This window comes from Cynoglossus semilaevis, chromosome 6, assembly GCF_000523025.1.
Source record: "Cynoglossus semilaevis isolate Cse_v1.0 chromosome 6, Cse_v1.0, whole genome shotgun sequence".
Taxonomy (NCBI): domain Eukaryota; kingdom Metazoa; phylum Chordata; class Actinopteri; order Pleuronectiformes; family Cynoglossidae; genus Cynoglossus; species Cynoglossus semilaevis.
In genome coordinates, this window is record NC_024312.1 from 18303762 (window position 1) to 18314567 (window position 10806).

Consider the following 10806-nt stretch of genomic DNA (forward strand, 5'->3'; position numbering starts at 1 on the left):
TCTCACTCCTTCCTCCACTTTGTGTCACTGACTGATTGGTATGTATTGCACGTGAGTTGTCCTCATGCTGAAAACATTTGTTGCATACATGACATCACTCCCTGAAATGCAAGAAGAAAACAAACGTATCTTTTTACGAAGGACCAATGCGCCGATACTTAGATAACTAGGTAACTTTGATCTCTGAATTATTTTGGACATGGATTTTAAAATAGTAACGAGTTAGATTACTTGTTACTGAAAAGTGGTCATATTAACCCTTTGATGCATGACCCATGATATACTGAGTTGTTAACAAATGTTACTAAGTGTTTTTATGTCTTTTTAGACATAAAAATAAGAACTGATTTGGTTCTGTTTTTATACACCAAATTTTCTTTTTGAATGTTGACACAATTATTCTGCAGTTGCAAAGGCTGACCACTGTATGACAGTGTTGGGTGATTCTCAGGCGTCCACTGTAGAGGCTTATATGCAACACTGCCATCAAAACCTATTCTTATCATAGAAAATGATATTTTAACAGCTGTCCACTGTAGTGACCGTCATGCATGAAAGGGTTAAAAACACTTACACTTACTAACTGAGGCGTTAACGGGATCACTGACCATAGATGTACGGGGTAAGACCAGGGCTGAGTATCAATCAAAAATGTTTGATACTAGTACCAATACCTTCATTTCGATACTGGTTCCTAAACAATATTTTTTCTATATCGGTTTCTATTGAATCGGAAATGAAATGTTCGGACAATATCGGCATATCGGATATCTGCATGTTAATGCAGTTAACGATTTGTTTGTTTGTTGATTTGTTTGTATTAATTTTGTATGTATGATGTTAATCATCACTGATCTTTCTCTTACTCTTCCTTTAAGGATGGACGCAAAGAAAAAGAACTTTTTGGAGAATTTTCGACTTAAAACAAAGCTGATCAATTTGAAGAGGCCTGGAAAGAAGGCAAACAACCCAAAGGGAAAAAAACTGGCTTATCGTCGCAGTATTTCAGTGCCAGACCTTAGGGTGATACCAGGACATGTGGCACCGTCACCAACTGACTCCGATCGGATCTACAATGGTGTATCCCCACAAATAAGCGATACAGACTCGGTTGCAAGTGGCTCGCTCACTGATAGCATTACGTTCTCTGAAAAGTGTAATGACGTATTTCTAGAAATCCCACGGAGGGGGTCAAAACATTATGAAACAACGGTGGACAAATTCAGAGCACACGAAGACAGAACAGATGGACAGTCCAGATTGACATTTTTAAGCAGCGAACATAAATTCGCCATTGACCCCATTTCAGATTCTAGATCTAGGTTCAAACAGGGGCTGCCACCAAGACCAGTCTCTCTAGAGATAGGTCCTGCAGGTTCTCCTGCTGCAGCACTAGCTAAAGCGCACTCACTGGCAAGTGAGCAAGTGGACACGCCCTTGTCTCTCAAGAACAAATGTTTTGAACAAGAAAGACCCTTATTTGAAAGACAAAGATCACCAAGGAAAGAAAATAATGTTTCTTCAAACACCCTCGGCACCCCACTGGAGAGTACAGATGGCACTTCGTTGGACTCGGTCTGTTGCTCTATGAGTGAGGAGAGAATTAACCTGCCTTCAGCCACCGACTCAGAGGAGCATGAAAGTGAACCCTTCTCCCCCTTCTTAAATGAAGAGTTCAGCACAGAGGAGGCTCTGCAAAACTTGGCCCAGGAAGAGGACTTGAACGAAGTCGCTAAGGTCAGTTTTATTATTTGACAATGTGTTGAGTACTTGTATTACTGTATGTGTGTGCGCAGCCCAGGTGTTCCCCTTGTAGCCATTGTTTTCATTAATTTTGCTTTATGGGATATACCAAAAATGCATGGTTCATCTCAAGTGGCTTACAGGCAAAAAAATAGTTTTGTTGGCTTTAAAATATGGTCAAAAGTTCGACAGAATGTTGGGATCTCTTTGAGCCCGTTGAGTTGGGATCCTTGTACAGCACTTTTAGGGAATTATTGTACAGATTTATTGTCTATGAGAATAGAAGATTCATGTACCACGAATAAATCTCAATTTGACAGTTCTACCTAAAGTAAATAAAAAATAGCGCCACCTACTGACATCTTATGTAATTATGATTTCTTTTTCTCATTTGGTTTCTTATGAGTTTGGCTAACAATAGATTTTATTCTCATTTTATTTCACCCTGCTGGTGGGCTTTTCCCAAGCAATTTGATCAAATGTATTCCTTGTTTTGGTTATACCAGGTGTCTTTAGGGATAATTTTAGCTAGCTTATACGGAACATCATTATATTTTTTTCCCAGAACACTGGGCCGTCATGGGGAAGCTGGGTAAGTAAATTCAATAGAGACAAATGGCGGTCATCCTGACTCTACCCCATCCTAGACTCTGAGAATCTCCAAAGACACACTTTAGACTTAAGCTTTTTTTTTTTTTTTGAAATATCACCAGATTATCTTTATATGAAAGATACAAATGAAAACGTCTTGATTCTATGTAAGGGTACACTAGCCCATAGTTCTGTGCACCGCTAAAGTGCCAACTGCTCCCCCCTTCGCAGTCCCACTTTCCCCTTTACACTCGCATTCTCCCAAAGGCAAGTGAGCTAAAGCTAGGCTGCTTCCTATTTTTGTGAAGGCAGTAGGAGATGTAGTTGACCATGCAAGTGTGTATGTTTTGACCCCGTGCTTTTGCCCATCACTTCAAAGCGTTGCACCTACACTACCCATAGAACCTGGACTTTAGGGGGGGCAACCGCACTTGGGAATGGTAAAACAGTCCTAGAATGAGTGCAGTGCTGCGAGATGATGTCAAATGACCCATGGGATCAGGGTTTTGGGACCCCTGCCATACATCACAGCAAGACTCACTCCTGTTGTTGAGGTTATTTCTTGAGTGCGCAGTCCCTTACTGTGTATGGAGAGTAAGAAGAATCTTCTTGGTACGTCTTTAGCCTCTTGGCATGTTTGTTTATCAAAAGAGAATCGCCTTCACCGGGGCTTGTCATACATTCATGTCGGGGACTGATCGGCAACGTGGGAAACGTCAACTTTTGTATGTACCTTAAACCTTGTATACAGTACGGCCGATCACTCTACCACATCACAGGGAGCTGACGTCAAATTGCAAATTGTCGCAAATCACACCCGGCACTCGTCTAACATTCATCCCACCCTTCCTGCACCATTTCCTTCGACTCTTTAATGGATTGTCCATTACTGTCGATGCTAGGTACTTCAACTTACTGCAGTGCCCCTACTCCTCGTAACTTTATCTTTTCACTAACTTAAGTCTGAAAGTTCTGAAAGAGCAATTTCAAATACTCCCAGAAAGTTAGAGCTCAACCAATTCCAACTAACAATTACAGTTATGATCTCATTGTACTATATATTTTGATATTTGGTTAAATCTTTTTTTTTTTATTACAATATAGATGTGCGGGGAGCGCTTTTTCTTATTTGAGGAAAATGGGAAAGAACCAGAAAATTCTGTAAGTCTTCGCTGCTTTGTCAATAAAACATCTGACATCATTGCTAAGCATAAAAGTGCATTAATGGGTGTCGTTGTTTTCCTATTGCAGAGTGTAGTCCAAGCACCTGCTCCAGTCCAGAGATACCTCCTGAATGTTACTTTAAAACAGGGGAGAAACCTGGTCATCAGAGACAAGCGCTCAGGTAGGTTACCATTCTCTAAATGCTGTAAAGAATTCATTCGTTTACTGAATTCATTAGTTTTAATATTTTAAGCTCTATCTTTTTTTGTACCAAAGACCGGTTGGCTGGTATCAGCCGATAATACCGCCACATTGTTGAAGGATCATTACATTTTCGAAATAAAACATCTTTTAGACTTGAATGAAAAAAAGTAAAGGGTTATGACTTGATTTTTTTTTTAATGAAGTAAATTAGTAAAACTAAAGTACTTTTTTTTTATTGGGGTACCAATTGACATACGGACCGGCACCGGTCCCTGGACCAGGGGTTGGGCACCCCTGATGTAGAATACTGGTTTGATTCCGTAATATTACCCTTGTTTAGGCAAAAATAGGTTTTAATGAATTATGAGAATTATATTGTAAATAATTATGTCACTCTCATTTCACAGTACCACAGCCACTTCATTATATTTTACAATGTAACTGTTTTTTTAACACAGGCTCAAGTGATCCCTATGTGAAATTCAAACTCGAAGGAAAACAGTTCTACAAAAGCAAAGTGGTTTATAAAAGTCTGAATCCACGCTGGAACGAATCATTTTCTCATCCTCTTCGAGACAGAGAACATATCGTAGACGTTAGGGTCAGTACCCTTTTTTTTCTTCTTTTTTTTGTACAAAACCACTTTTTTTTTTTACAATATTTAACTCTCTGCTGTGAATGTCGTTTGTAAATCCATTGCAGGTCTATGATAAAAATCGTACTTCTGATGAGTTCATGGGATCAACCTCCCTTGCCCTGAAAAATCTTGACTTGTACAGGTAAGAAATACACATGTATGTCTCTGTGCCCGTCATTTCTCACCTAGGCTTTATATCTGAATACGTCAACATTTGAATGAAGTCATCGTGGCTACAGAAACCTTCAGTATTATGCCAAAATGTAGTCAAACCAGTTGTTTCACCCCGGACAAATCATGGAGTCATAACAACACCCTTACTAAAGCTACAAACACACAGCACAATTTAGCCACAGCTTTGACATAACAGACATCAAAAGCATCAATAATAGCATAATACAAATAAAACATTAATGCGACGACAACATACATTTTACTAAAAACCAAAAACACCAATTATTTGAACACAAAATCCGTCCTCTCCCCCATTTTTTTTCCCCTTTTCCGGTGAGTCTTGGAACGCAACTACCGCAATGTTTGTGGGATTATTTTTTAGAACGCAACTACCGCAATGTTTGTGGGAAAAAAAAAAATCAAACAACATGGTTTCATCTGCCTATTATTTTGTTTTAACAGAACCTATGAAATGGAGTTGCCTCTTGATGATCCGAAAAGTAAAGAAAATTACATGGGCGTAATTGTCGTTGAAGTCTGCCTAATGTTTCGAGATGCCACCATAAAAAGAAGCCCTGTAAGAGTCTTTCTGAATTCCAAACACTGTTATTTTCAAATCGTGTCCAGTTTGTGATTTTAATATTCTCTCTCTATAGAAATGGCAACAAAAAAAAACCAAGGTATGTGTTTATACTTTGTTACCAAACTCTTCTGATGAATTTGCTTAAGTTAAAGCTCATCTCAAACTTCCCAGAGATGAAGTGACACAAATGTCAAAAAGTGTCCCATGGTTTGACGATTCCTTATTTCATAATATTTTTTTTAAATCTTGGAGGTTGTGTTCACTGTGTTAAAAAGACAAAGACCATAGATAGACATTTTATTTTCCAAACTACTACTTCATTATGTAGTATTTAAACTTTTATGTACAAGTTGTAAATAAAAAGAAATAAGGGGTAAACCAAACCAAACCTAAAACAAAATATGGATAGATGGATGGATGGATAGATGGATGGATAGAGAGATGGATGGATGGATAGATGGATGGATAGATGGATGGATAGATGATGGATCGATAGATGGATCGATGGATAGATGGATGGATGGATGGATGAATGGATAGATGGATAGATAGATGGATGGATGGATAGATAGATAGATGGATAATGGATGGATGGATGGATAGATAGATAGATGGATAGATAGATAGATGGATAATGGATGGATGGATGGATAGATAGATAGATGGATAATGGATGGATGGATGGATAGATGGATGGATAGATGGGTGGATAGATAGATAGATAGATAGCTTACAAACCGAATTTAACTGATTGATCTGCGAATGAGCTGTTATTGGTCCGGATTGCTAGATAGATAGATGGATAGATAGATAGCTTACAAACCTAATTTAACCGATTGATCTGTGAATGATCTCTGCTGTTATTGGACCTGATTGCCTATAAATGATGATAGATAGATGGATGGATGGATAGATAGATTACAAACCTAATTTAACTGATTGATCTGCGAATGATCTCTGCTGTTATTGGTCAGGATTGCCTATAAATGATGGGCTTCTCTCATCAGAAAACTCTGTGTGGTCAAGACTTGTGATGTGGTATATACGGTGGAACCTCGGTTGTCAAATGCTTCCCTTTTTGAACAATTTGGTTTACGAACAAAATTGCCCTGTTGTCGTGCTTGAACAATTTGGTTTACGAACAAAATTTTCAACAAAAAAAAATTGCCCTGTTGTCGTACACGAGACAATACCATGCAAGCAGCAAGTGATCACTAAGTGATCACAAACGTTTCGGTTCACGAACAGCCTTCAGAAATGAATTCAGAAACCGAGGTTCCACTGTATAGAGGATCTAGGTCCTACTAAAAAAAACTAGTAACCATGAGTAGTACCAGGGCTCTAAAGAAAAAAAATATCTGCAAATACATCTTTACCCAGCAGCAAAACTATGCAGCACCAACGGAGAGACCAGCAGAGATGCACAAAGTGAAGAACCAAGTGTGGAGTGGGGTTTTTAGCATCACCTTAGTAGAAGGACAGGACTTTCCACAGTATGGCCATGGGGATATTTATGTCTGCCTTTGCCTGGGAGAACAAAAGTGCAAGAGCAGGGTAAGACGACCTTACGGATTTTCTAACAAACAAAAGTATTTTGTTTTCGTTATCGTGAAAGTTCTTGCCGCTATCTTCCTCCGTAACTGCCTGCAGTCATCATTTCCTAAAACCCAGGCTTTGTGATATCAGATGTTTATTATCGAAGGACGATTTTACAGATCTTACAAAACATGTTAATATCGGGCCAATATTATCGGACACCCCTACTGATGTAGGGATGTCTTTTAAGTTGTTTTGTTGTCCTAGAACCTTTGCATTCAAGCAAATCCCCAATGGAGAGAGCAGTTTGACTTCAATCAGTTTGAAGATAACCAGGAGCCGCTGCAGATCGAGGTGTTCTCAAAGAAAGGAAGAAAGGGTGACGAATCATGGGGAATGCAAGTTTTTTTTTGTCCTTTGTGGATCTTCGAACATTGATTTTGTGCACGGAAGCTCCCGCTTGGTCTTATGCGTTTCAATTTCTGCCTCAGGTTTGAAATTGACCTGTCAAGGCTCTCACTTTATGAGAATCACCTCTACACTCATGTCCTGGACCCAGGGAAGGGAAGGCTAGTATTTTTGGTCACGGTCACACCAGCCTGGGGAGTATCTGTCTCTGACATAGAACTGGCCCCCTTAGAAAGGGCGGATGAGAAAGACACCATCGTGAAGCCCTTAGAAAGGGCGGATGAGAAAGACATCATCGTGAAGAGATTCGTAAGTTGTTTTTTTTTTTTTGTCTTGCTCCTGAGATTATTAGAATAATCTATTGATTTTAAACCAGTTTCACGCAAGAAAGTAGTTGACTAAATATCATGTCATCGAAGTCACTGAAGCTACAAGATGTTTCCTTTTCCTGTTTACTTCCTTTTCAGAGCTTTAAGAACTCGCACAAATGTGTCAGAGAGGTTGGTTTTCTTCAGATCAAAGTCATAAAGGCAAATGATCTTCCTACAACAGACCTCAATGGTATTTGTATACATTTTATTTTTGACTTTTTCCCCCCTTGCACTAACTTTTTTGTGGTTCAGTAATATGAGGCGTTTTTTTTTTTGTTTTTTTTTTGGAAGGAAAAAGCAACCCGTTCTGCGTTGTTGAGCTTGGTAACTGTAAGCTTCAAACTCAAACGGTCTACAAGTCGGTGAATCCTGTGTGGAGCCATGCCTTTACCTTGTAAGTAAAGAAAAAAAAATTAAGATATATTAAGATATGTTACACTGTTTGTTTGTTTTTTTATTGATATATGTATAAAATCTTTGGTACAGTCCAATCAAAGATATAAACGATGTCGTGGAGCTGACTGTCTTTGATGAGAATGGAGAAAAAAACCCAAACTTCTTGGGTAAAGTGGCCATTCCTTTGCTGAGCGTAAGTTGATTTTATCTCGATGCGTAAAATTCAGTTTTACTCGAAATGCAGATTGACTGTAGATTTTTTTTTTTTTTTTAACGTTTGTCAAGGTCCAAAATGGACAGGAGTTGAATCTGTTCTTGAAAAAAGAAGACTTGGGATGCGTAGCCAAAGGCACGATCACAATAGTTCTTGATGTTATCTATAATAAAGTAAGGCTGCGGCATTTTTGAATATTTGTAATCATTCCAATAGTATGGTTGTGAAATTAAAATTTTTTTTTTTAAGGAAAAAAAACCAACAGTTTTGTTTTTCCTCCACTGTTCCAGGTCAGAGCTAGCATCACAACATTCCAACAGAAGGAGATCAAATTAACAACAGAAAACCTGAGGTTCAACAAAAAGGTAATAAAATATTATTCCCGCCCTCAACAGAACTAGTCAACACAGAGATGTAATGAAATGTAATTTCTGAGCATGCTAGGTGCATGTTGGTAGATTTGAGAATTGAATCACCAAAATCACATAATTCGCCAGTGTAACTCCGGGCCAGCTAGAAATGCCTTGTTGTGACCGACTCAAAATCTGATTGGTTAATGAAACAATGTCATTGACATTCATTTAAGGCTCTCAGCAACAGTACTACCGATTCTTCAAACTCTAGGGCAGATTTCTTTCAATCTGGCAACACGTGAGGCTAACATATGATTGGATAAAAAAAAAAAAAACACGAAATGTGAAAAATCGCAAAGTACAGTTGAGATAATTATTATATTATTTACGTAAATATTTACCCTTATATATTTAGGGGGTGATGATAGATGCTACAGTGCATGAGCCAATTACCGTAAGGAACAGAAGAGCATGCTCGATTAGCCAAAAGTACACTGAGTACGCATTGTATTAGCCAATAGTATGCGGTGTACGATCTAGGTAAAAAAAAAAAAGCGCTGGTGTACGATCTAGGTAAAAAAAAAAAAAGCTATCAAACGTAACTAGCGATCATTCGCAATTTCAAAACAAGAATCCCCATTTTTAAAGCCAAAACGTTGATATGTATAATTATTTTTATAATGTATTTTACGATATAGTGAAAATTTCACGAGATCGGATTGAAAAAAAAAATATTCAATGTACTGAGGGACATTAAAATTTCACGAGATCGGATTGAAAAAACAAATCTTCAATGTACTGAGGGACGTATTTTATAAATATTTATAGGGAAGATATTCTCTTTATATTATTATATTATTTTTCATTTTAATACTTTAATGGTAAAAATATGTATCTGTGCAACTGACATGCGTTTTAAATTGGAGTAGATTCAACCGTTTTACCAAATCAATAAACACTATGTCCATCTTTATATCTGGATCTAACCAGTGTTTGATTCTATCTCATTAGATTCTTGCCAGGAATATATATCGGGTTCGAAGAATTAGTACAGCAGTTCTGTACACATTACAGTACATTAAAAGCTGTTTTCAATGGGAGAGCACACAACGGAGTTTAATAGCCTTCTTGGTAAGTCATTTGTTCTCTCTTGGTAACATAACATGTTATGTCATTAGTAAAGATGTACACATATCATATATGAAGGCCCTGGTGGCATGTTAGGGTACGACAAAGGCAATCACGAAACGGTTGTTTGGAGTCTACTTTCACTGCCTTTGCAATAACTAAACTTGATGACAGATGCGCATCTGAACAGTGTGATACATAGTCATCATGTCATGTTTTTTTTTTTTGTTTGTTTTTTTGTTTTTAAGATCTTCATTGTGACCGTTTGGTTCTGGGAGCTCTTCATGTTGCCCCTCTTCCTCCTCGTGCTCATTGCTTGGAACTACTTCCACCTCTCTGCCAAAAAGACAAACTTCAATCAGGACCTGGTGAGCAATACGGACTTTAGATCATTAAAGCACCACTCTGTGAAGATACAGTACGTTATATTATCTATCTAGCCTCTCTAGGAAAAATGTGCAGATATGCAGATGATATGACATTAAAGGTACATAACCAACACAAATGAGTACTTCATTAGGAGAACGTAGCCTTCTACGTAGAAAAAAAAGAATAAAGGAAAAAAAAAAACAAAAAAAAAAAATGTATCCTAAATGTAAGCGAGCTAATGCGTGGTTGCCTCTGACACATACATGAGTGACTGTTGTTTATATGCCGTTACAGCTAAAAAAAAAGTAAAAAAAAAAGTGGCTAACAGTTTGATATGGACAAAAAAAACAATGGGACCTTCAGAAAATCCATAAATGAGAAATTTTCAAAATTATTATAAACTATTATACAACTCAGGATACACTTGACAGACCAATGGGCATCTCTTGATACACTGGCAATTCCTGATCCATTAGAAACCATAGGAGATATGAATACAGGGTGTACTCAACTTACTGTATGTCGCAGTTCTATTCAGAGGTGACATTCAAGAAGAGATAGATGGAAAAAGACCGGAGTGAGTCTTGCTTCAAAGACAAATAAACAAAGGTACTTAAGTACTTCAATACCAATGGCTAATGAGGAGGTATTTAACCGCTGTAAAACTGCATCATGTGGCTAACAATATTCCAGACATTGGTACAAAATGTCCAAACGAGCAACTCTTGTGAACTGTGCCAATGCTTACGAAAGATAAAAGATTAAAATGATTATTAAACGTCTGTCCAAAGTGTTCAGTATCGACAACCCTCCCAATGGAAAAACCCATCTGTTTTGTGACGATGTTCCATTAATACTTTTTTGTTCTCAGGTAAACATGAGCATGTGTGATGACGAGGAAGAAGACGAGAAGGTACTTGATCTGCTTTATGTTG

The 10806-nt window shown here is 37.9% G+C and overlaps 1 protein-coding gene across 4 annotated transcripts in view; it reads left to right on the top strand.

Annotated features, from left to right (window-relative positions):
- Window positions 1–455: 455 nt before the first annotated feature.
- LOC103380573 (multiple C2 and transmembrane domain-containing protein 2-like) overlaps window positions 456–10806 on the top strand; it is a 12608-nt gene continuing 2257 nt past the window's right edge. The window contains exons 1-19 of one of the 4 annotated variants that reach the window (XM_025056463.1): window positions 458–1737; window positions 3439–3495; window positions 3586–3679; window positions 4161–4303; window positions 4405–4481; window positions 4976–5090; window positions 5170–5193; window positions 6477–6650; window positions 6900–7030; window positions 7124–7294; window positions 7334–7349; window positions 7508–7601; window positions 7703–7805; window positions 7898–8000; window positions 8093–8194; window positions 8312–8386; window positions 9386–9505; window positions 9751–9870; window positions 10743–10784. In XM_025056463.1, coding sequence (XP_024912231.1) covers window positions 835–1737; window positions 3439–3495; window positions 3586–3679; window positions 4161–4303; window positions 4405–4481; window positions 4976–5090; window positions 5170–5193; window positions 6477–6650; window positions 6900–7030; window positions 7124–7294; window positions 7334–7349; window positions 7508–7601; window positions 7703–7805; window positions 7898–8000; window positions 8093–8194; window positions 8312–8386; window positions 9386–9505; window positions 9751–9870; window positions 10743–10784 — 2664 coding nt within the window. In that variant the 5' untranslated portion in view covers window positions 458–834. Of the gene's footprint in view, window positions 1738–3438; window positions 3496–3585; window positions 3680–4160; window positions 4304–4404; window positions 4482–4975; window positions 5091–5169; window positions 5194–6476; window positions 6651–6899; window positions 7031–7123; window positions 7350–7507; window positions 7602–7702; window positions 7806–7897; window positions 8001–8092; window positions 8195–8311; window positions 8387–9385; window positions 9506–9750; window positions 9871–10742; window positions 10785–10806 lie in introns of all 4 variants that reach the window. The other 3 variants (XM_025056464.1, XM_025056465.1, XM_017032842.2) reach the window with 3 other exon arrangements.